Genomic DNA, 26,643 nt, shown 5'->3' on the forward strand with positions numbered 1-26,643 from the left:
AGCTGCGGCATTTGTCTTCACTACAATCTTAATACGGCACGTTTATGTTAAGGAGGGGCGAATATCTTAGCTGTGTTACAAGTTCCGGCATATGAATAAGGTACACTTCAAACGTATCAATGTAAACATGGCTACTGTTGTTGCCACTCGAGATTTGTTGTGTGCCCACCAGTGCAGACGAGAGAAATCGAAGGGCACCCTCTCTTTTATCTGTTGTTGTTAATCGCAACCATTATAAGGCCTACAAATAATAAAGCCAAGGCAAGTTTGGTTGCAGATCTTTTTTTCCTGGAAGTGCAGAAAGCGATGAAAGGAATGAAATGGGGCATCTGCTTAAGAATCTGTTTGGTGCATGCAGATCACTTGGTAAGTCTTGAAGAGTCATTCACATAGCATTCGACAGATGGTAAGCACGATCATCATCAGTTAGACATCGCACACGACATATCGCTGCGGCAAGTTCGGGGTGCAATCATTATGCAGGAAAGAAAAAAAAATCTAATTTTGATTACAAACTTCAGGGGTGTGATCATTACGAGAGTGCGATCATAATGCAAGTAAATACGGTACTCAAAGCAATCTACTTTGCCGTTAGCCATTTAATGCTTACATCTACTCTTGATTAAAGGAAAGCCCGCTTTTTTTTTTTTTTGCTTTGCAAGTGCTGAAAAGATAAAATAATGTATAACTGAAGCAACCATACATTCAATTTGGAAAGATTGGTTGCGCTTTGTGGACGGTCACAAGTAAGAAGACAGGACAGGCGCAAACTAACAACTGAGGTTTATTCGAGGAAAACACTTAAATTTGTTGCTGTTTCTGCCCTCGCACACAAAAACAACTATTACCATATGATTCAGCTCACTCTAAAATCGCCAAAAGGGCCATTGCTAAACAGATTATCGAGCAATCTTTGAAGAAGTCATGTACGCATGCCATGCAGGCCAGCTTCGACATGCAAATTTCTAGGCTGAAAGAGGCCAGCTTCCCCGATGTGGTTGTGCTGGCAGTGGTTGAAACGCTCAAAAAGAAGCTAAAGGCGCCCCAAGAAGTAAACTCTGATGTTGCCAACAAAGCTTCAAAGCCAGTCGTAATTCCACATGTTCACAGAACTGCACCCAATCTGAAGAAGATAGCAACCAAGCATGGTGTCCCACTCGTTTTCTCGGCTCCCTGCAAGCCGAGTCACCTTTGCGCCCGCATTGGGAGACTTCACGCCAGAAAGAAGCAAGGTGGCTGCGGAGTGAAACACAAGAACCCCCATGTAGATTGCCAAGTTGGCGTTATTTATCAGATTCCCCTAACATGCGGCAAAACCTACATAGGCCAGACGGGCCGTTGTTTGAACGTGCTAATCCGAGAACACAAAAGATCAATTATAAACCGGGAGCAACGTTATTTACCCATGCATTGCTTAGATCATAAATGCAGGCCTCTGCTCAACCAGGTTAAGATCCTGGGCAAGTCATCATCATCATCATCATCATCATCATCAGCCTAGTTACGCCCACTGCAGGGCAAAGGCCTCTTCCATACTTCTGCAACTACCCCGGTCATGTACTAATTGTGGCCATGTTGTCCCTGCAAACCTCTTAATCTCAACTGCCCACCTAACTTTCTGTCGCCCTCTGCTACGCTTTCCTTCCCTTGGAATCCATTCCGTAACTCTTAATGACCAGCGGTTATCTTCCCTCCTCATTACGTGTCCGGCCCATGCCCATTTCTTTTTCTTGATTTCAACTAAGATATCATTACCTCGCGTTTGTTCCCTTACCCAATCTGCTCTTTTCTTATCCCTTAACGTTACACCTATCATTCTTCTTTCCATAGCTCGTTGCGTTGTCCTCAATTTAAGTAGAACCCTTTTCGTAAGCCTCCAGGTTTCTGCCCCGTACGTGAGTACTGGTAAGACACAGCTGTTATAAACTTTCCTCTTGAGGGATAATGGCAACCTGCTGTTCATGATCTGAGAATGCCTGCCAAACGCACCCCAGCCCATTCTTATTCTTCTGATTATTTCAGTCTCATGATCCGGATCCGCAGTCACTACCTGTCCTAAGTAGATGTATTCCCTTGCCACTTCCAGTGCCTCACTACCTATTGTAAACTGCTATTCCCTTCAGAGACTGTTAAACATTACTTTAGTTTTCTGCAGATGAATTTTTAGACCCACCCTTCGGCTTTGCCTCTCCAGGTCAGTGAGCATGCATTGCAGTTGGTCCCCTGAGTTACTAAGCAAGGCAATATCATCAGCGAATTGCAAGTTACTAAGGTATTCTCCATTAACACTTATCCCCAATTCTTCCCAATCTAGGTCTCTGAATACCTCCTGTAAACACGCTGTGAATAGCATTGGCGAGATCGTATCTCCCTGCCTGACGACTTTCTTTATTGGGATTTCGTTGCTTTCTTTATGGAGGACTACGGTGGCTGTGGAGCCGCTAGAGATATCTTTCATTATTTTTACATACGGCTCGTATACACCCTGATTCCACAATGCCTCCATGACTGCTGAGGTTTCGACTGAATCAAACGCTTTCTCGTAATCAATGAAAGCTATATATAAAGGTAGGTTATATTCCGCACATTTTTCTATTACCTGATTGATAGTGTGAATATGGTCTATTGTTGAGTAGCCTTTACGGAATCCTGCCTGGTCCTTTGGTTGACGGAAGTCTAAGGTGTTGCTGATTCTATTTGCAATTACCTTAGTAAATACTTTGTAGGCAACGGACAGTAAACTGATCAAGTGCAATAACGAAAAACCACGACAACTTCTAGAGGCATATTATATAAAGAAGAAGGGACAAGCATGCATCAGTGACACATACATTACAATAGGGAGGCTCGTTTCCTAGATAATATGTTTAGCTGAGTCACGCCATTGGTTTTTTCTGATTTTGTGTTTTTTTCTTCTTTTCTGCTGCTGATACCCTGATGCGCCTGCGCTGGCATAGTCTGATATTTAAGTGTTTTCCTCGAATAAACCTCAGTTGTTAGTTTGTGCGTGTCGTGTCTTCTTACTTGTGACCGTCTGCGAAGCGCAACCAATCTTTCCATATACAATGAACCAACTTGCCCAACAACGCATTCTGCTAAACTCCATACATTCAATGAATAGGACATGATTTCTGAACTAGCGAGGTCCCTGAATGCAGTTGCTTATTTCATGCTGTAGCACTTCAAACTTGCTCTTGCCGCAACAGTTAAGCACAGTAGACAGCTGAACTTTTGTACAAAGCTGGAGACCTGTTTCTGCAGTTAGGATGGATAGTTGGGCGTCTTGGTTAAGCATGATCTGAAGTGAAGGCGCTAAAATGAGGGAGGACAAAGAAGAAACACACACAGGGCGCCACTTCCAACAATGTTTAATCAGGAAAAAAAGCCGCTGATTTATACTAGGAGCGCAATCACAGTTTCTCAGGGCGCATTCTTCTTTCTTTCTTTCTTTATTCAATACTGCAAACCTTGTACAGGTCTAAGCAGGGTGGGACAAATGACAACAAAACAATAAACAATAATAACAAAGCTAAAAAAAGAAACATCAAAGTGTGGCGAAAGGCAATAAGTAATCATTCCAGTCGGTTATCGTGCAAGGGAAAAATGAAAACTTGAATAAATCTGTTCGCGCAAAATATGGTGTCAGGGAATTAGGATGATGGTGGCGTGTATGCCTTGACGTTGAAAGCGACATGTATGGAGAAGGGTTAATAGCTAGATCTTGATTCCAAAGCAAGAAAAGAAATTGCAAACGTAAATTTTTTCTTCGTTGTTCAAGACATTGTATACCGTTAATGTGCATTAATTCAGAGGGTGAGTCATACGGGGAAAATTTAGAGTAAATAAACCTTACAGCTTTTCTCTGTACCTTTTCTAGGCGGGTGATATTGTGTTTATTAAATGGGTCCCAGACAACGCATGCATATTCAAGTTTAGGTCTAATTAGTGAATTGTAAGCAAGTAATTTTACGCTAGGGGGAGAACTTCTTAGCTTATGTCTTAAAAAGTACAGTTTACGGAATGCGGAAGAACAGATGTTATCTATATGTAAATTCCATGATAAAGTATTAGTTAGTGTGACACCCAAATACTTATATTTAGTCTCTTCCAGCAAAGGTGACGAACCAAGCCTGTAGTTAAAAGAAAGCAGAGCTTTTTTGCGAGAGAAGCGAAGAAAGACGGTCTTATCTGTGTTAAGTTTCATGTCCCACGTTTTACACCATTCAAAAATCTTAGCAAGAGAGGAGTTAAGATGGATTTGGTTGTTAATTGAAGTTATTTCTTGAAAAAGCACACAATCATCCGCAAACAACCTGATTTGGACGTTCGGATCAAGTTCAGCAGCAATGTCATTAATATATAATAAGAACAATAATGGCCCCAAGTGGCCCCGCGTTCAGGTACATCGATTCTTTGCGTGACAGTGATATGGATGCAACACTTACGCAGTTATCAGCTGCTTCAATGATTCTTTTGGCCTCAATTATTAATCTAACCCATTTGTCAAGGCTTCTGGCAACCACAGCGCAGGCGTGGAAGTCTGGCTTACATTTGCAATTTCTACAATGAATTGCCAGGTGGCCCTCCCTCCCATTGTTCACTTTGTTATTGTGTTGCCTCAGCCTGTCATTCAGGCACTGCTCTGTTTGGCCCACGTACTTTTTATCGCATTCTAAAGTAATCTCATAAACAACTCCTGCCTGACAATCTACGTATTTGTTATTGTGTTTAGTAGCACAGGCCGGTGCCTTGCGGGAATAAGGGTTGGTCAATCTACAGAGCTTAGAGAGCTTGCACGGGGCAGAAAACACGACATTTACGTTAGCTCGCTTTGCAATCTTTTTCAAATTATGCGATATGTGGTGTATGTAGGGTATGACAGCAACTTTTTCTTTTTCGCGGGGTGACTCCTGGTCCGGTTGGTGGATTCGCGACTTCTTCAGGATTGTTTCCGCTACGGACACTAAAACAGGTTGCGGGTAGCCTGCCTCTTCCAGGCAGTCAATCTGCTTAAGAAAACTCGCCGCAGCTCGATGTGGACAGGACTTCTTAAAAACATTCAGCAGGCACATGTTAGCAATGCTGCGTTTAACTAGCTTAGAGTGAGAGGAACTAAAAGGCAGCAGAGGTTTAGTTGCCCGAGGTTCATACTGCCAATTTAGATCCGATCCTGAGTGACTTATTTTTAGCTCGTGCTGGCAGAAACATTTCTAGCAGTCTCGAGGGTAGTAGCGTAGTCAAAGTGTTTACATTTGTTGACGACTTCCTAATTTTGGTAGATAAGAAATGCAGTGACGCCGACTTGGTCGTTAGTCAAACATTGACAACCTTCAGGCAGACTTTATCCCCCATTGAAGTGACCCGCGAACTTTCGGTAGCTTCCTCCATCAGGTTTTTAGATCTTAGATTGTTTTTAGCAAGTAACCACGTCTGTTGGCAGTATGAACCTCAGGCTACTAAACCTCTGCTGCCTTTTAGTTCCTCTCACTCTAAGCTAGTTAAACGCAGCATTGCTAACATGTGCCTGCTGAATGTTTTTAAGAAGTCCTGTCCACATCGAGCTGCGGCGAGCTTTCTTAAGCAGATTGACTGCCTGGAAGAGGCAGGCTACCCGCAACCTGTTTTAGTGTCCGTAGCGGAAACAATCCTGAAGAAGTCACGAATCGGCCAACCGGACCAGGAGTCACCCCGCGAAAAAGAAAAAGTTGCTGTCATACCCTACATACACCGCATATCGCATAATTTGAAAAAGATTGCAAAGCGAGCTAACGTAAATGTCGTGTTTTCTGCCCCGTGCAAGCTCTCTAAGCTCTGTAGATTGACCAACCCTTATTCCCGCAAGGCACCGGCCTGTGCTACTAAACACGATAACAAATACGTAGATTGTCAGGCAGGAGTTGTTTATGAGATTACTTTAGAATGCGGTAAAAAGTATGTGGGCCAAACAGAGCAGTGCCTGAATGACAGGATGAGGCAACACAATAACAAAGTGAAGAATGGGAGGGAGGGCCCCCTGGCAGTTCATTGTAGAAATTGCAAATGTAAGCCAGACTTCCACGCCTGCGCTGTGGTTGCCAGAAGCCTTGACAAATGGGTTAGATTAATAATTGAGGCCAAAAGTGTCATAGAAGCAGCTGATAACTGTGTAACTGTTGCATCCATATCACTGTCACGCAAAGAATCGATGTACCTGAACGCGAATGCGCCCTGAGAAACTGTGATTGCGCTCCTAGTATAAATCAGCGGCTTTTTTTCCTCATTAAACATTGTTGGAAGTGGCGCCCTGTGTGTGTTTCTTCTTTGTCCTCCCTCATTTTAGCGCCTTCACTTCAGATCATGTTTCTGCAGTGCAGGACTTACCTGAGCATCTTCTGCATCAGTATACAGCACTAGGTGCAGCCCTTCCAAGGCAAGAAAGACATTTGTCTTTTTGTAGACATCAACTGAGCTTGTCAGGAAAGTCTCCAGCTTCTTGACAGGGTCAACCGCAGGGGCCGGGGAAACCATCAGAGGTGGAGACAGCGGGGTTGACACTGCAGCGTCAAGGGGTCAATGCACATGGGGAAGGGCATGTCAGGTCCTGCACAAATCCTTGTCCATAGCCGTACTGTATTTCGCCAAGCAAAAATGTGGACCATTTAATGTACCTTGGTTGTGAGACTCAATGACTTCTTTTTCTTCCAAGTTTTCTTTGAAGATAGCAATGACTGTGCTTAGATCCCTCTGACCGATGTTGACCTGGTTATTGATAAGTCAAAACAAGCAAATGTTAGATGCATAAAATAATCTATTCCACACTGTCTCCACTCTGCATTCTCGAAATGCTCATTTAGACATACATCACGTCTCAAGGGACATTGCAAAGCTTCAAACATCCAAACATTAAATAGAGACAAAGGTTCAGTTTCAAAGATCAACATGCATATACACACTCACTGACAATTGTGAATGGGTTCACAAGAATGTTTTAATTGTGAGCTCATCCAAAAAACAAGTTTCCGAAAAAATAAGCCGTACCATTGTTTTCTACAGCACCAGCAGTATGGCATATCTTTTTTACAGACTTCCACTCACTCTTAAGTGCTTTACTGGAGCAATATCGTCTCTAAATTTTGCCACAGTCGAGGCAGTGACTGGCAGAAGAGAGGCAGCTGCCATTGGTACCAGTGGTACAAGGCACTACTGTTTCCCCCTAGTCAGGGCCTTCATTGTTTGTAACACACTCCTTTGCAGCAACTGCACTGCCCAAAAATGCACAAATGGTCACTGACAATCCAGAAGCATGCAAGGCATTTTGCTGTTCACTCCTTATAGTAAATTATCTACAATGATATGGCTGTTGCGCTACAGTGCCCATAGATGTCAGCATTCATATTCCTATTAAAGCCAGAGAGCCCGTCTCTGAGGTCACTGCAGGAAAGAATTGCACCAGGTTCATCAAAAGATTGAGGTTGAGGTTGAGGTTTATTTTCCTTGATTGTGATTGGAGCCCTGTATGTCTATTCAATACTCGTCCATAGATTTAAGTGCTGTTATTAGAGAAGTCTAAACAACCAATTAGCCCAAATTCCTCCTCTAGTGATATGGAGAAAGACAGTGCCATTTGATTTTAAGTCAAATTAATTAAAAGGTTCAATAAATCATCTAGCATGTCCAAAGCAGTTTGCTTACAAAATACCTGTCAGCATCATGCTTGTCAGTGACTGAAAATGCATGGTTTCTCAGGAAATTAACAGATGAAATCCATGTCCTTCAGCCAGTGTGGCTTCATCACTGTCTTTGAAATCAATAGATTGGAGCCAGAGAGAGCTGGAACCACACGTGCTACCAATTAAGCTGGTGCTCGGATGCCAGCGCAGACTTTTCTGTACTAATGGCCAAACAAAATTTCACATCAATGAACAACTTGTTACCCATTTTTTTCTGGCCAAAAAGCAAATGTCATTCAAGTTAAAACCTAGTCAATTAATTAGCAGTTGGTTTGCTGAACTATCCGCAACTGAAACTTCACTCCCGCAGGCAAGAACACAACTATGGCATTCGTGTTAAGTCTTCCATGCTTAGACCAGCATTCTGATGCACCAAACCAAGTACAGCATACTATATGATACATAATGTGTTACAGGGTTATTTCACCCTTGATGGGACTGATCAAATCCTCCAGCAGGTCGACTTAAACAAGAGGCAGAAAAAACATCAAAACACACAGCTGCTTCATTTAGTAGTATTTGCTTGGTTTTAACATATCTCTGAATCTAATGTGCATTCAGTTTTTATAAGTTTGAAGTAGTAAACTAACACAGAAATCAATGAAGGCATGCAATAACATTACCATAGAAATTAAATTAGATTCTAATGACATTGACATAAAAGTGACATTAGAACTCCTAAACGAATTATAAATCTAATATGCACTCAAATTTTAACAAGAAAAATGTAGCATAAAACCAGCAAAGTTTACGTTCCCACAAAGAACATTTATTTACACTTAAATGTCCATTGCTGTCACTCTCAGGCAGAACATTATCACTGACTATGGAGCCAAACATGTCATCCTTCATGCAGTCTATTACATGGCTGATATTATGCATTTATAAAATAACTCCACAACAATCAAAAACGGGACAGTGGGCTATGCCTAGACTAATCACTTCACCAGTTCATCCAGTTATTAACCACCTCACTAGATTATGTGGCAATGCATGCAATGCTCTGGAATGCCGAAAATACCTGATGTGACTTTACTTTCGAATTAGCTTTTGTAAAAGTACAGAAACCAGTGTGTCGGCATTGTCATCCTGCACAAGAACCTGTTCTGTCTACATCTTGTGATGACGATGACGATGGCTCTTAACAGTACGGTGTCGTGAACACGGTTTCATATCTGATTGGACTGTGCCATCAATTTTCGTACTAATTCTTTTTTGAAAAAAATGCAGGCATATAAAATGAGTAAACACGGCAATTGTACACTGTCAGCTGCCTTTTTCCCTTGACTATCTTTCTAGGGCAGACCAAAAGTAGGAGTTTTTGGTGGGAGATAATGTGTCTTTCGATGCATTTACTGCGTCCTAGCACTGCCAAGACAGGCGCTGCAGTCTCTGGTGCCACAAATGAGGTCACAATTTGGGTTGGGCAGGTTCATGCTGACCAGCCAAGTTCAAATTATCTGAAGAGGGGCAATTTTAATATCGAAATGACAAAAGTCTTGACCCATAGGAATGTATGGGTGCTCACTGGGTCCTTTGATGGGGATTGAATTAAAAAAAAAATTTGAATTAGCCAGAGTCGAATAAAAAAAGTCTACTGTACTAGGTCTTTAGAGCACTCTTTTCCCTCAATCTCTATCGTCGTCCCTTCCTTATGTTTCGCACTGTTACATAAGTTGCAATGAACCAACTAGCCCAGCAAAGCAACCATTCTAGATCTTACAGCTATTTAGTAAGCTACATGATGTTTTACCTTGACTAGGTCCACTGTGCCACGAATTTCATATTCCATAACATTTCTGTTGAACAGTGTCAGTGCTCTCTTGATATCAAGGTTCATCTTCATAGGCTCCAGGATCGACTCCTGTGGCTGGGTGCTTCCATCAAGCAAAATAATAGCTCTAAAGGGAAAAAGAAAGACGTCATAAATTCATAACAATCAATAAAAACTCGGACATTTCAAAAGAAATAACCCTCGGCCAGACCATGAACTATTACTATGCACTAGAGACAGTGCCTAAAACATATTCATTAACTCTTAAGCAGGAAATTGAGGAAATACTTAGAGCGCTTCTATATACATAATTTACTTATACTATAAAATCCTTATTCGCTACAGAAAGTATGATCTACTTAAGTGCAGGTTAGCCGTTAATTCTTTGCACGTAAGTGACATGTTCAGACAAAAATATTGTGAACTTATTTTTATAAAGAAGCACATAAAAAGAAAGCAGCAAGGAGACTGATTTCTGATTTCTCTGAAAAGTACTTGAAAAGAATCTGAAGAGTACAATAATGTCTCACAGCGGTGATTGATTAATTGATTGATTGATTGATTGATTGATTGATTGATTGATCGATCAAGCGAGCAAGCGAGTGAGTGCATGTGTGTGAGCGCACTTCGCCGCATCCCGTGGCTTTCAAGTGTGTCAAGGACAAGCAACACATGGAAGGAAGGAGAAGAGAAGCTGTGCTGTCTGCCGCTGTGTTCCAGAGACTACGCCGGGAAGAGGACGAAAAAGAAAGCAATAAATGCTATCTGCTTGTGGCAGGCACTCTTACATGCGAAGGCAAGGGCTCCAGTCTATTCATTCCGAGCTTCCACTCGACTTTCCCATTCAGGCACATAAGTGCGCCTTTCCCTCAAGTTACCATCTTGTGGCAACTCCTAACAATATGTGCCTCAAGTGCACATGATTTCAACTTATGGGAATTGGAACGTGATTGATCCATGGCGCTTAACACATCGCAAAGCAACAGTGATACTATGAAAGACATGATAGTGGAGGGCTCCAGAGATTAATTTTCACTGCCTGGGTTTCTATATTCTAAATATACAAGCATTATTGCATTTCTGTCCCACCGGGAAGAATACAGCCTGCAACCAAAAGAATGTTGCAAAGAGGAAGGACTTCGGAAGCAGCTTGTATGATGTTGGGCACCTTCACTGAAATGAACAACTCATTAGCTGACATGAAGGAATCATTCCTGACCTGTGGTACCCGTAAGTGATTAGGAGGACGCTATCCTTCCTGCCGAAACCGCAGTTCTTCTGTCATTGCCACAACACAGTGGTACTTAAGCCTGTCTTGTGCATTGCAAACCGACGAGTTCTTTTAGTGCTTCATTAATGTGGCTGCTATGTATCTACTTGATGCGCTGCCTTCTTTCTTTAATAAGTATACCATGAAAGAAAGTAAAATGTGGCTGACTACTGTATTTTTGCACGTATAACTCGCACTGAGAAATAAAAAAAGAGAATAGTAAATTTGGGTTGCAGGCTATATGCGAATTTTAATTGCAGATGTTGCTTCACGGCAGTGCAGCCCACGCTGCCATGTAGCCACACCTCGAGGCAAAGTTCTCCACCATTTAGTTTCATTCTCTCCTAGGGAATCCCGCCCTTACCCCACCGCTGCATGTTGAAGCTCCTTTCTCCCTTCCTTCCTGTTCATTAATTCTCCTTTTTATGGGTTGGCATTTTGTGTATAGCGAATAGCGCTTGCGGCGTTGGCAAACACATACGTCACCCCTTTCTGTGGCGCTCCCTCGGTCCACACAAAGCACTTCGCAATGTGGCGAAGAGCAAAATCGCCATTGCCCATGCTTCGGCTGCTCCGGCTGCACTGTCATCCTCTGTTGCGTGAATGCTAGCTGCGCCTGCGAAATGATCTGATTCACGTCAGATGTCACATGACTGATTCATCCGCGATCATGCCTGTCGTGTGAATTCAGCTTTATCAGCGTCGGCGAAGAAGGGGGTTACAGAGCTGCTGGCTGAGGCTATGACGTGGGCGAGTCGTGCATCTGCGAATTGATTGATTTTGCAAAGATTTGAGCGTTGTTGCATGTGTCAAGAGGCGTTATAGTTAAATTGGTAGAACTCTCAGGTAGTAGAGCACCGCAGGGAAAGGTCACACAGCTTAGGTCACACAGGCACAAGGCTTCCAACCACTCGTTGTCGTCACCTTTCTCGAAGCAGTGCCTGCTGCTCATTCTTCTCCAGTACAATTGCCTCCCCGGAGAAGAGGAGCCATCTCGGCGACCTACGGGCAAGATAGCACAGGTGGATCAAAGTACGTCTTGAGGCGCTGAACATGCACGATTTCACGCCCTTGGCGGTGCTTATCGGAAGGCGGCTCAAGCGGTTCTACCAAATAGTTCACAGGAGACATTTGACTGATGACACGGTAGGGACCCTGGTACTTGGAAACAAGCTTGGGTGAAAGTCCAGGGCTGGTAGCGGGAACTCAAAGCCAGACTAGTGAGTCAGGGGCATAGGGTGCAGGAGAGGAGGAAATATCCCGAAGGTGCTTCTGTCAATGCTGATCTTCCTAAGCAAATGTGCGGACGAGATTTTGGCACTCTTCCGCGTGTGCAGCAAATTCGGACAGGGTAGTAGCCTCCATTGTGTCAGGGCGATATGGAAGGATGGTATCCATTGTGAAGGAAGGCTCGCGTCCGTAAAGAAGAAAGAACAGAGAAAATCCCACAGTGGTCTGTGTGGCAGTATTATAAGTGTACATCACGAAGGGTAGAATGCAGTCCCAATTGATTTGGTCAGATGTGACGTGCATGGCTAACATGTCGCCAAGAGTGTCTTTAAAGTGCTCAGTCATCCCATTAGTTTGCAGATGGTATGCAGTAGTGCTCTGGTGAACGTGGCATTCCTTGAGTAGGGCTTCTATAACATCAGAGAGAAAGACGCGCCCTCTGTCGCTCAGCAGCTCTCTGGGGGCTCCATGGCAAAGTATGATGTCACACAGAAGAAACCAGGCAACATCCCGTGCAGATGCGTTGGGCAGAGGCGAAGTTTCCGCATAGCACGTGAGATGGTCTATCGCCACTATCACCCAGCGGTTGCCAACTGAAGTACTTGGAAGTGACCCATAAAGATCAACTCCTACCCGATCAAAGGGCTGTCCCGGACAAGGCAATCGTTGCAGTGGTGCAGCCGAGGCATAAGGGGTATTCTTGCGGCGTTGGCAAGCGAGGCAGGAGCGGACATTTGGCGGACGAATCGGTACATCCCGCACCATTAATAACGGAGTCGCAGGTGCGCGTATGTTTTTAGTACTCCTGCATGTGCGCATTGCGGGTCATTGTGAAACGCTGCACATATGTCGGAACGTAGGTGCTGAGGGACAATGAGTAACCATTTGTGGCCGTCTGAGAGGTAGTTGCAGCGGTATAGGAGCCCGTCACGAACAGCGAAGTGGTATGCTTGGCGACACAATGCACAGCCAGTAGAAGGCGCTGATGGGTCTGACAGAAAAGCCAGCATAGCAATAATCCATTGATCCTTCGGCTGCTCCGAAAGCATGTCCGTGGCGGTGAGGGAGGCCTCGCATATTCGTACTTTCAGATAATTGGGCTGGCCTGACACTGGTGAGCGAGACAAGGCATCTGCGTCTGAATGTTTACGGCCAGAGCGGTACAGCACTCAAATATCGTACTCTTGGAGGTGAAGCGCCCATCGAGCGGGGCGACCAGAAGGACCTTTCAAGGACAACAGCCAGCAGAGTGCATGGTGGTCTGTGATGACATTGAACGGGCGACCATAGAGGTAAGGATGAAACTTAGATATGGCCCAAATGATAGCCAGGCATTCTTTTTCTGTAATGGAATAGTTTGCTTCCGCACGGCTAGTGAAGGCAACAACGTATTCATCGAAGCCAGTACTTTGTTGTGCAAGAACAGCGCCAATGCCAATGCCACTGGCATCCGTGTGTAGTTCTGTCGGTGTGCTTGGGTCAAAATGTCGGAGTATGGGGGGTGAGGTTAGAAGACGACACAGCGTCGTGAATGCGGCATCGCAAACTGGCGGCCAGGCCAAGAGGTCGTGGTTACCCGCGTGAAGCTGCGTCAAAGGCGCTATTATGGTGACGAAGTTACGGATGAAACGACGAAAGTAGGAGCATAATCCAATGAAGCTGCAGAGTTCTTTTGTGGTCTTTGGTCGTGGGAATTCGGCGACGGCTTGGACTTTGGTTGGATCTGGGGACACACCATCTTTCAACACAACGTGGCCAAGAATGACTGGCTACTGAGCGGCGAAACGACACTTCTTTAGGTTGAGCTGGAGTCCAGCATCGGCGAGGCAGGTGAGCACGCATTTTAGTTGGAGCAGGTGAGAAGAAAAGCCCGGGGAAAAGATGACAATGTTATTGAGATTACAAAGGCATGTCTGCCATTTGAGGCCCTGGAGGATGTTATCCATCATTCTTTCAAACGCTGCAGGCGCATTACACAGGCCAAAGGGCATCACGGTAAATTCATATAAGCTGTCGGGCGTAACAGATGCAGTTTTAGGACGGTCTGCGTCAGCCACTGGAAACTGCCAATAACCGGATCGCAAGTCTAAGGATGAAAATAATTCAGCACCTTGAAGGCAGTTCAGTGCGTCGTCAATACGGGGAATAGGATAGACATCTTTCCAGGTTATCTTGTTAAGTCGTCGATAGCCCAAACAAAAACGAATTGTCCCATCTTTCTTTTTTGACCAGCACTACTAGAAAAGCCGAGGGACTGTGTGATGGCTGTTTCACGCCGCGTCAGAGCATGTCTCCTACGTGCTCATCGATGACACGGTGCTCTGTCGCCGACACACGGTATGGACGTTGGCGTAAAGGCACGGGGCTGCCGATGTCGATGTGATGAACGAGTGCGGAGGTACGTCCTAAACATTGTTTTTGGACGTCAAAAGAAGTTTGAAATCGGTTAAGGAGGTCGACAATCTGCGTGCGCTGACTCGGAGTGAGGTAGGGGTCAACAGACGCAGCAAACGTTTGGTCACATGCAGGCGCAGGCGCAGAGACAGGGAGAGCCATGGCGTCAACGCAAAGAGGAGTAGAGTCATCAGGCGCATCGCTTAGGCAACAGCTTAGGCAACACAGACACAAGGCTTCCAACCCCTCGTCACCATCTTTCTTGAAGCAGTGCCTGCTGCTTGTTCTTCTCCAGTACACATGCGATTATTTCCGCAGGTTATACGCGCAGAGATTCTTTTTTTCTTTCCTGCCTGTTGTAATTGGGATGCAGGTTATACGCGGCCCTGTTTCAATACCAGTTGTGGCATCTTTCTTCTTTTTTTTGTAATGTTACATTCTAATTAATCATCCTACGAACATTGTGATGATCATTTCTCATAGAACAAAGGGCTCAGTGTTGCTGACCAGCTGTACAGGTCTTGCGCAGAGCACAGTACTAAAAGCTGTAAAATTATTAGCTTGATAACAGCTGTGCACTGATAATCACACAGACATGTCTGTTCTAGCATTTTCTTACAATGAGGTGGACCTCATGCGAGTTTTCATTTTTTAGGCTTCTGACCAAAAATCTGCAAAAAGGATGTATCTATAACATGCCTCTTCTTGAGAGCAACTTGGTATTCAGCGTTCAGGAACTGCACCTGGCACAAGATGCTCAACCACATCGGGTGTATGGCATTGGGGCACGCAAGACAAGCTCTTGCTACAGGACATTGATTCGGACAGTGGATGCAACTATGGTTCAAGGAGGAAGTTCAGTAATGCTCTGTTACATGAATCCTGCTGAACTCAGGGGCTGAAGTCAGCATGCAGTCACTATGGATATTTACCATTTCTCCTCACACAGCTTACCTCATAGCTAAGCAGAATACACTGATACTCTCCACTAGACAACACTGTTAACTTATGTGACAAATTGACTGCTGACATCCGCTGAAGAAATAGACACATTTGTGTGGCACAGTCCTTCAACAAAACAATGCGCGACTCCACCACACAAACCCTAAACATGTAGTAGTTTCTGAGCTGTGCTCTCTTCCAGCACTGTCGTTCCACTCTATTGTGCGAAAACCAGACTGGGATATATGGTTCATCGCATAACTATAGTAAGGCTTCTTGAAGAAATGACGGAACAAAACCACCCCATGATTGATGGTGTATGATTTTATTGATTCACGAGGTTCAACATCCTTAAACAACAACCATCCAACAGCCATCCAAAGCAAAAAAAAAAGAAAAAGGAACAGACTGTCTTTTTTGAAGATGACAGTTGGCATTCTCGAAACGCAGGAAGCAGGCTGATGTGCTTATTTCAATCAGGATTAAGATGCCCCCGTATAAGCGGTCATCGCTACAAAACCCAGGGAGATGAGAGACAGAAGAATTTATTTTAGGAGGCTTTGTGAATTGCTTGTAAAGGTGACAATAATCTTGCCTTTTCATCCAGTTTATACATTAAAATGGTGCGTTATGGCTGCAAACAGAAAAATAATATTTTAAATTTAAAAAAAAGTGTCAGCCCAAGCACTTCGTATAGATGGTTAACCAGTGAAGCTGAAACGTGTGGCCCCGGTCTTTATCACTGGGTAAATTCCAACGGTTCATTAAGGTCTTTCTCAAGTACTGGTTATGTCTTTGTGATTCTTAATTAATTATGACGACGAACGCTGCAGTAGTGGCACGAGCACATTCATGCAGTAGTGCCGAGGGTGCCAACAGAGCCGGCCATGGAAGAAGACGACGCTGGAGCCAATGCTGATGATGATAGTTATTTTTCTACACTCGGACACGATAGTGGGAAAAGTAGCCCTTAACAGCTTTGCTGTAAATGGACAGGCAATCATCTGCAGCGAAGTTTAGTCAACTGAGCCTGAAGCTGGCAAGGTCGTACCTGTATGAGGATGCTCATTTCGTGGTCACCCGACGGCGAGACAGTAACAGTCACGTCAATCATGTGCCATCTGCTGAAGTCGAGAAAGTTGCGCTCTTGTGCAATTCAATTTCAGTTTTTTGGGTGAACCTTGCAGGAATTGTTACTCTGAACAAATTCATTACTCTCCAACCAGTTATCAATACTCCTAGAATGTCTTGCTTTAAGATCAACTGTCTGACTCTTCAAGTTAAAAAAGCTCGTTATAATTTTCATAATTACTTCTGTATGACTACCTTGGGCCAATCAAGATATGCGTGCAATCTTTTGGTTAGATTATGGTTTTGCAAGGCAGCCAACCTATGAGAACTTCCAACATTAATTCAGTTGGTCATTTTCCATGACTCCCCTCAGCCACGACTCTCATCGGTAAAATGAAAAATTCCCTGGCAATTCCATGACTTTTCTAGGTTCTTAAAATTTCTTTGACTTTTACAGGTTTTCGAGCCCGCTAGACACACTGCTAAGCTATCATTAAATCTTGGTTTGCCACTCTCTTGCTTTCATCGACCACCAATATAGTGTATTCCGCCAGTGCCAGGCAGGCATGCCTTAGGCCTACGGAACTCGCTGCCTTCCCCATGTCGTCTGCTGGTGCTGAACCACCTTTGCGGAGCATCCGTATATTTTGCTGCCTCTCGTGCAGCTGGGCACCTTCTCGCTGCATTACCTTTTTTTTCTGCATGAACAGCAATGAAGGTTGCAAAACTTGCATGATAACCCGCTTTGACCGCTTCAGCGGTGACAGGAGCCAACAGCATCGTCTTCTCGTGACAGCCAGTGCCCGTCTGCCACCGGTGCACGTCTGCCACCAGTGCAAGTCTGCTACCGGTGCATGTCTGCCACCAACGCGTGTCTACTCAACAATTGCATACCCTTGACGGCAGCCTCCATACCAGTGACGGTTTTGATGGCCCGCTCCAGTATGAAGTCTTCCAGCAAACGCCTTCTCTTTGCATCCTCTTGAATAGCGTGTACAAGCCGGTCTCTCTGATTATTATCCACTTGCTGGTTATTATTTAGCCATGACAGCTCTTGACACAGCCAGCCAACGAATATTAGAACGAAACAAGAAAACATGTTACTCCGGGTACCCTCGTTGCCAATTCTTACAAGTTACTAAATACGTTCAGTAGAAAGCATGTAGTTGAGGAACAAACTATCGGCACAGCACCTCGTGCTGCTTGATATAGGCAGGTCAACTACATGCCCTCAGTAGCTCTGCAGGTGAAGCACGATCTACGATCACAACAAGATCCTGGAAACAGTTTTAGAAATGCGCGGACAAACAACCACGGAGAGGGAGAGCACACAAGGACAGGCACCTGTCTTGGTGTGCTCTCTCTCTGCGGTCATTTGTTCATGCAGTTATAAAACTGTTTGCTAATATGCACCAACTTGTCCAACAACAAGTTCTTCTAAGCTCCTGGACACGTCCCAAGAAAAATTTGATTGGAAGCGCCACGTGTAGGAAAAACTGAAAATGCAGTGCCCGAGTTATGCACCTTGCACAAGACTGTCAGACTTAATATTTGGTTCACCTGGTCATATGCAGTGAGCTGAGGCGCACCAAGATATTGTCCACATAGTCGGGTTTTGGGCCCAGCGAGATTTCCTTGAAGAAGTTCTCAATGCTCAGGTCTCCCAGGCTCAGCACCACCAAGTTGGGAGAGTCAGACTTCTGGGGCACCAGCACAGTCGGAGCATGGATGTCGATGCAGAGCTGGAGCATCACAGACTTGTGTGCAAAGTCAGCCACCTGGGTGCATGCAACATGCCACTCAGCACATGATGGCATGCAAAGTGTTGCTCTGAAGTTTTTTTTTTCTGTTTGTTTTTTTTTACTGCTAGCCTGTGGCAGGCCCACTCACAAGGCTCGTACACAATTGTAGATAATGAAATAAACCAAAAAATAACGTTTAGCACACAAAAACATTGACTCTCCATTCCAGTTGGTACAAACTAGAGCAAGGTGGATTAAGGTGTATTTTTAAGTTAAAGTGATAACTTAGACACATGCTCATGATTTTGTATTCAAATCAAGTACGAATACTTAAGTGACCGTCAATTTTTTTTTACAAGAATTAGCAAATTATATTCAAGTTTAATTAGTTCAGCTTTATTAACTAACTTGATGGATAATGTGTCACTGCAAAGGTTATGATGGCTGTCAAGAAATGACCGATAACAGCTTTTAAGGTAACCTAGGCTTCGTGTACCATTTTTTTTTCCAACAAAAACAAAGAGGAAAGGGAAACAGACATGGAGGAGAATGTAGCTACTCCAGCTAAACGTAAAACCATGGAAGATACAATGGGAAACAGTGAGAAAAATACCAAACTGGTTAGTACACTTCCGGAATGTCAGGAAGAAGTCGAACAAAGAATTGAGGCAAAAATAGTGGAAATGGGCTCAAGAATCATGCAACAAATACAGCAGCAGCTTAATGTGATAGTGACCCGTGTCGCGGATATAGAAACAAGAACAGTAGCATGGGGACCACAATCCAGTGGAGGTGGTCCCATGAAAACGACAGGCAAGCCCTACATCGAAACCCCGGTACTAACCGAGGGAGCAGGAAAACTGTAACGCCATCATGGATAGACACAACACATACACGATCCAACAACAAAATTGTAGGGGATACCATAGAAAAAGATTCAATCTACAAGCAGTACCTGATTAGCAAAGAAAGCCCAGATATCATAATGATACAAGGAACGCACGAAATCGCAAAATGATCAGGGTACAAACCGTTTAGTTGTGCCGAAGGGTACACAAAGGCCATAACCACTCTAATAAAGCGAAGCTTTATGGTCGTGCAACGCGACATGGAAATTAGGGATATTGGCAATGTTTTAATAGAGATTATACCCACACGGAAATTAGCAAACAGCCTCTTTCTCTTCAACATTTACAGTAACCCACAGTGTAAAAAACACAAATGCCAAAGACTATTTCATAAAACTCTCGCCATAGCGAGTAATCAGGCGATAGTAATCAGTGGAGACTTTAATGCTCAACACGCGGCATGGGGCTATTAAGTCGAGAGTCCCAAAGGCAGAAACCTCTGGTTACACGCACAACAGGAGGGCCTAACCCTCGTAACCAATCCTTCAGCTCCCACCAGGAGAGGCACCACTGTTTGCATCAACACTATGCCAGACCTTACTTTCACCAAAAACATAATGGACAAGCAGTGGATAAATACACAGCAAGATCTGGGCAGTGACCACAGTATCATAGAACTAGCAGTTGGGGTGGGACCACATAAAAACAAAAGCAGGAAGCTTAAAATTGTAGCCTGGGATAAGTTTCGGAACATTAGAGAGGATACCAGCGGGTAAATTAAACACATAGAAGAATCGACTGAACAGTTAACGGAAGCAAGACTGCGAGTCGGCCTAGTTGGAACAAATTGATCTTAAAACTTATTGTGCGCAACAAACAGGGACGATGAATAGAAGAAACACAAGGACAAGCGCTTTCTAACAACTGGTTTTTATTTTTGAAGAACCACCTGCTTATATACCCACAGATCTGCGCGATCAAGTCAAACATAGCAGGCCTATAGCGCATATAATACACACAAATCTGCGCGATCAAGTCAAAAGAGCACATCTACAGTACATATACCACTTGTGATAAGAAAGCGCTCGTCCTTGTATTTCTTCTATTCATCGTCCCTGTTTGTTGCGCACAATAAGTTATAAGTTTTAAGTAAAAATATTTAGTGCACAAAAATAACCCAGAAATTGCTATGCCAAGTGATCTAGAGTCTATGAAAAGGGATGAGGAGTAATACACAATGAACTATATCAAGAAAAAATGTATAGTACAAAAAATAACAAAATCATGGCTGCAAATTATCAAAGCTCTCAGTGTTGTTTAGTAAAGTGGTGGCCACTGGTTCCAGTCAGTTACTGCTCTAGGGAAGAAGGAATACATAAAAATTATGCAGATACCATGTACTGTGGGAATCGATGTAAGCGAAGCTTTGTGAGCCGTTTGCTTTGATTGATGAAAATTAGCAGTGATGTTAACGGCAAATATTTAATTTCTTCAACGTTTTGTCCAACACGAGAATGGTGAGTTGATGTTAAATGTTACCTTGCGTGCACCACTGCTGTTTGTCTGCATAGTACACAAAACACAAAGGGAGAGAGATGTCTACTTGAGGCGTTTTGCGCCATATTTCATAACCTCTAAGAGGGTTGAGCACTGTCATTGCCTCACATGGCACATTGCACTGTGGCAGAAGTATTAAACTTGAATTGAATTATGGGGCTGTATGTGCCAAAACCGCAATTGGATTATGAGGCACACCATAGTTGTGGACTCTGGATCAATTATGACACCCCGGTGTTCTTTAAAGTGTCCCAAAATCTAAGTGCACGTGCATTTTCTATTTTCGCCCCCGTCGAAATGCGGCTGCCATGGTCAGGATCAAATTCGCGACCTCGAGCAATGCCATGGCGGGCACCGAAGTGGTGATTTGATGTGCGACTGCTTCCGTAGTGTTGCTTGGACACTGAGGTGTGCTTTAAAGCGGCCATGCTTCTGCATGCCCTGCGTAAGTTGTCCACTTGACACATTTGTATGTTGTTTATCTTTCATAAATAGTAGAAACCTACCTGTACCGTACCTTGAACTTAACTTTATCCAGTTTCCCTGCAACCACTGTCGTGTCTATAGTAGCAGCATTTCCTTGCCTTCTCACCTCCCCGGTTCTCTCTCCCCCTCCCCCTTGTATGGGAATTGCCTCTTCTACCCCATCCTCTCTACAATTATATTTATGGCCCCTCTGAACTCGCGCGTTAGTAGAAAGGTAAGTGCTGCAATTCCTACAATGATTTTGAGGGGGTTCACGGATAATTAACCTGTCAAGAAGCTAATGTGGCGACGCCCAGGGAGCTCCAGAGGGCACTGTGCGCATTCGATGTGGTGCCAAAGGTCCAAACGAGTTTCTCGCGTCACTTTGCTCCTGTCAAGTATGCAGTGTACCAGACAACAGCAGCAGCACCAGTAGTAGTAGTAGCAGTAGTAGCAGCAGCAGCAGCGGTGGGTAAGTCGGAGGAAGAGGCAATAAAAGCTTCGCTTTAATATGTTCATCCTTGCGCAGAAAGCGATTATGTGCATGGTGATGCTTTGTTTGTCAGGTTGTTAGGGGCTTTAGATATGGATCAAGGCTCACTGGCAGCTTGTTACTTTTCAGAAGAGAAACAAACTTCCCCAGCAGAGAGTTGAGCTGAGCTTCAAGTATTGGTATGCTGTGATTGTTCATTAAGGAAGTAGGAGAGCCAGTATTGCAGAATTTGAAGAACATAAATCAGACAGCTTTTCACTGAATCATCTCCATGGCAGCAATGTTAATGAATGGCAGTAATTATGGCAGCATTAATTAATGAATCCCAAACTGTCCATGCGTACTCCAACATTGGTCTAATAATCATTGTGCAAGCCAGAAGTATAATAGAAGCAGGTGCACATTTTAGTTTGTCATAGGAGATTTTACTAAAGAATGGTGTGCATACTTTAGAAACATAAGTATTCCAGCTTAAGACGTTCATTATTGCGACACCAAAGTACTTATACACACTTACTTCATTAAGGAGTGGAGTAGAAAGGTGGCAATGGTATAAGCTGTGAACCTTATTATATTATGAAGCAGCTTTTTCTACATTTAGTTCCATGTCCTATTTAGTCATCATCAGCCTACTCATGTCCTGCAGCCTACTCATGTCCACTGCAGGACAAAGGCCTCTCCCTGAGATCTCCAATTACCCCTGTCCTGCACCAACAGATTCCAAATAGCACCCGCAAATTTCCTAATTTCGTCACTCCATCTAGTCTTCTGCCGTCCTCTACTGCGCTTCCGTTCTCTTGGTACCCATTCTGTTACCTTAATGGTCCAACGGTTATCTATATCTAGTCTGCGCATTACATAGCCTATCCAGCGCCATTTCTTTCTCTTAATGTCTATTAGAATATCGTCTATGCCCATTTGCTCTCTGATCAAAACTGCTCTCTTTCTGTCTCTTAAAGTTATGCCTAGCATTCTTCGTTCCATCGCTCTTTGCACGATCCTCAACTTGTTCTCGAGCTTTTTTTGTACACCAATCAGAAATATTATTTAGGTTGGAAGTAGGAAGCAGTTCATCATTCTGGGTATTAATCGCTGTAAACAAAACACAATCATCTGTAAAGAAAATTGAAGGGCACTTAGGTATCTCTACGTGCACGGTGTGCATAAGTTAGAAATGTGGGTATTCCAGCTTAAGATGTCGTGATGTCGTGGCGAGTTTGTGAGATCTTAGTTAAAATCAAGAAAAAGAGATGGGCATGTAATGAGGAGGGAAGATAACCTATGGTCATTAAGGGTTACGGACTGGATTCCAAGAGAAGAGAAACGTAGCAGGGGGAGTCAGAAAGTTAGGTGGGCAGATGAGATTAAGAAGTTTGCAGGGACAACATGGCCACAATTAGCACATGACCAGTGTAGTTGGAGAAGTATGGGAGAGGCCTTTGCCTGTGGGCGTAGCCAAGCTGATGATGATGATGCTTTAAATGAACCATTACTTGAATTCGCTTTATTGCACCTGATATCTGTAAAAAGAAAAAATGTAAAAATGTAGCAAGGCTGACATCTGGCCGGGGCACTGTCTGCAAGATGGGTCAGTGCACGAACGCAGTCGGCATCACGTCTGGCTGCAGCCTCAGCTTCTTCACGGGTATACCAAACTCGGCCAGCAGGTGCAAATCGTCATTGTAGCTGTCTAGAGAGAAGTGTTCCCAGAACTAAACAAATTGTCAGATGAGCGCCAGTCTATCCTGCCCACATTCATCTCCCAAGCCTTACTCTTGATGGGCTCCTTGGGGAACCTGAAGTACCATATGGAGCACTCCTTGCTCCGTTCGCTCTGGCACCCAACAGCTCTACATAGGTGACACGGTGGCATTGTTTCAGCCACTGCAAGTTGAACAATTCCAATGGCAAGCTGAACAAAGCAGAAGTTTCCAGCATGCACACACAGATGAAACACTGATTGCAGCCTATGACATCCTGGCTTGCTAACGTACCAGTGTTGCTCGACTACTATGCCGTTCGAGTGTAATATAAAAATTCAACTATGAATTACATGCTGGCTCAAATGCGCTAAAATTTTGCCATGTTCTTGAACGCACAAGGATTATCTTACACCATACAGATTATGATTGAGTTATATTGTTGGCTATGATATGCAGCTACGAAATGTGGCTATGATATGCTCCAAGATTTTTCAACAAAATAACGTTAGGAAAATCAGGTTATAACTGTTGAGCTTTCTCAAACACCGGCACTGAACTTGTTGTTCACCAGTCATTACGAAGGCAAGCTGAGGAAGCTGAGCTGGGTATTCATAGCTCCAAACGAACTGTTAGGTACGTGAGCTGATCTGGCACAACTGTTCAGGGAAAAGAGAAAGTGTTCTTCCCCAATTTATTTGTGTGAACCTGTTTTAGAGCTGATTCCCCCCTAACTGCACCAGTGCACTGCTTCTCAAAGCAGTAAGCAGCAACGATCATTCATACGTCCCAATGTCAGCTAGGCTTGATGTGCTGCACGTTTTGAACAGGTGCCTGTTAAACTGTGCTACTGTGCTTGTAGTTTAGATGTGTGCGCCTCTGGAAACTGTTAATGACCTACACTGTATTACACTGACACAGCTAGTAATCAAATCAAACTGAAGCAGGCTAAAATGAAAATAAGAAAAAGCACTTTCATTACACTTATGACATGTGCATAAACAAATAAAATGGGAGAAACACATACAGAAGGGGCCACTTGTTTTGACAAACACACCTTTTGCTGGACAACTTTCTCAGCTGACTTGAGTGCAAGTGACTTGGAATCAGACTGCAGGAATGGCTCCAAGAATTTCTGCAGAACAGGGTCAGAGCAGTCAAGACCACAAGTTGTTAAAAATCCAGTAGTCAGCTTACCTGGAGGTCTACAAGAAACCTGCGAAGCAGCACCAGCTGCACTCGGCCTATGTGCAGGCGGATACTACCGTCAGGGCCTTTCAGCTTTTCCTCATCCATCCCCTCAACAGACTTGGTTCGTGGAGCTTTCCTGACGTACTGGCAAAACATGGGGGCACACACTAAGCCTAAATACAAACACTGCAGTTCATATATACTTACCTTCAAGTCAAAAAGCTTGTCATCTTCAATGGACAGAACCTGCAACATAGAAGCGCACAATGGACACAACTCCATGTATGGGACACACATACAATGACAACACTGGGTTGGTGACATTTCAAACTACTAGATTTTTTTGCAAAAGGGCCCTGGCACATGTCTAAATACTTAAGAAAAAATCATTTCATAATACACTAATATGTGTCTAAATATTCTCTCTGCAAGATATCATCGCAGCCAAAGTCTGCTGATTTTACAACTGATGGTCTGTCAGAGAGAGGCTTGACTACTGTCCAACTGTGAGCATACACAGCATGTATACCATGAGAACCCACACAACTTTGTGAGCAACACTTGTTACCCTGACTTTCCATACTGCAAAGGTTCTTTTGTGTAGTGAACATTCTTCACTCTTGAACCACTTGAATCGACTGTGACATTGCACTCACATTTTGCATGAAAATTCCTAGTTTCTTACACTGCACGACCTTATGTAAATGACGCCAAAGCCCATATCAAAGGACAGCTTCATATCCTCTCAAGACCCCTCATACGTTATGTTGCACATTGCCTTCAATCTTTTTTCAAGATCAACTCGGAAGTGATTTCTGAAAATACTCATCCTGAATATGAAGATCGGTGCATGTGGAACTGTATGGGAGTGGTTCACTCATATTCTTGTCTTCTGCTTTCAAGAAAGTTGACATTACATTGATTTAGACCTCTGTGTTATCACAGATGGTGGAAAGTAATCTTTCAGATTTCTCAGGATGGCGTGGAAATAAAGGATGGAGGAGATACAACTATTGGCATCTAACCGTGGTATTTAAAAGGACCCTGAAGCAATTTTGACGATAGTGCACGAACATGTACTATACATGTGTACATTCGGTAGGGTAAGTCCTTCTGATCATTAAGAGACAAATTTAAGTGCTCCATGTAAGGCACTTAAATTATTACAAGGTTTTAAAGATGTGCATCACTACCGATTGCAGTGGCACAGCTCCCTGAAGTGTTCAGCCACCTCTTCTCACACTACATAATTGATCGCGCACCCTGGAGAGACCCAGAGAGCGATCCAATTGGCTACCCATGCAACATTATTGGGAATACTAGAAACATGTCGCTTCATGAAGCTTATTAAAGCGAAGCTTTCTTGACAAGTTCCAGGCAATTTTTTGTATGTATGTGGCCTTTAATGCCAAGCGTGTTTAACAGGATGGCGCCGTCTAGGATGTGGGGATGCGCGACTCTCGCGCGTCCCCTGATGTTTTTCCCGCATAGCGCGTCTCCTGCAAGGCGGCTTCGCCTGCCGCGTGGCCTGGCGCCCGCGGCGCTCGGAGTGGTTGAAGCGCAGTGCGAGAGATGGCGCTAGTGTTGCGCTGCTAACGCCGCCGACAGGCGAGGTTACTTGGGCGCCGAAAGGAAGGCGCTTGCTCTTTTTGGGTTCGGCAAGCGAGCGGGAGCGGACATGCCGCCCCCGCGTGCGGCGACCATGCTTGTGCGAGACTGTCTCGCGTGGCCGCCTTCGAACGTGCCACCATTCGCGTGCCTGTACACGCGAACGACCAGGCGTTGGGATCCAGCATGGGGCGAACATATTCGCTCGCAATGCGGTCGAGGTAAGTCGGACTTCTAGATTTGTCGCGCGCCCATCGGCATGTTTTGGGGATAGCAACTCGGCTAGCAGGCATTGATCTATGAAAGGTGCAATAAATGCCCTTGTGACTGTTTGCACTACTGTGTTGTCGTTCCTTTGTCCCAAGAGTACGGAAGAGAACCCCCCGTATCCCCCACAAGGAATGGTTCAGCAAAGAAATAGTTGCCCATTTCAAGCATAGAGTTTCATACAATTACTTCAGGGAACTGTGGCACTGGTGTCTGCAGAGAAGCTGCAAGCAGGGCAATTCAGCCAGCATGGGGTTAGCATACTGATTTGCTTAAACTTTGTCCTTTTAGCTTCAAACAGCTTTGCCAGTTTGAAAACTCATTGTTTTCAACAAAGTACGGTGTTATAAATGACTAAATAAACATTCATCAATTGTCCGAT

At 44.2% G+C, this 26,643-nt stretch overlaps 1 protein-coding gene across 2 annotated transcripts in view; it reads right to left on the minus strand.

Annotated features, from left to right (window-relative positions):
• LOC126521192 (intermembrane lipid transfer protein VPS13A-like) overlaps positions 1 to 26,643 on the minus strand; it is an 820,642-nt gene that overhangs the window by 564,774 nt on the left and 229,225 nt on the right. For both annotated transcript variants that reach the window (XM_050169804.3, XM_055065737.2), the window contains 7 exons: positions 24,594 to 24,632; positions 24,393 to 24,530; positions 24,253 to 24,330; positions 17,951 to 18,168; positions 9,463 to 9,610; positions 6,648 to 6,738; positions 6,361 to 6,533 (listed from right to left, as the gene is read on the minus strand). In XM_050169804.3, coding sequence (XP_050025761.2) covers positions 6,361 to 6,533; positions 6,648 to 6,738; positions 9,463 to 9,610; positions 17,951 to 18,168; positions 24,253 to 24,330; positions 24,393 to 24,530; positions 24,594 to 24,632 — 885 coding nt within the window. The remainder of the gene's footprint in view (positions 1 to 6,360; positions 6,534 to 6,647; positions 6,739 to 9,462; positions 9,611 to 17,950; positions 18,169 to 24,252; positions 24,331 to 24,392; positions 24,531 to 24,593; positions 24,633 to 26,643) is intronic.

The sequence above is a fragment of the Dermacentor andersoni genome, chromosome 6 (assembly GCF_023375885.2).
Source record: "Dermacentor andersoni chromosome 6, qqDerAnde1_hic_scaffold, whole genome shotgun sequence".
NCBI lineage: Eukaryota > Metazoa > Arthropoda > Arachnida > Ixodida > Ixodidae > Dermacentor > Dermacentor andersoni.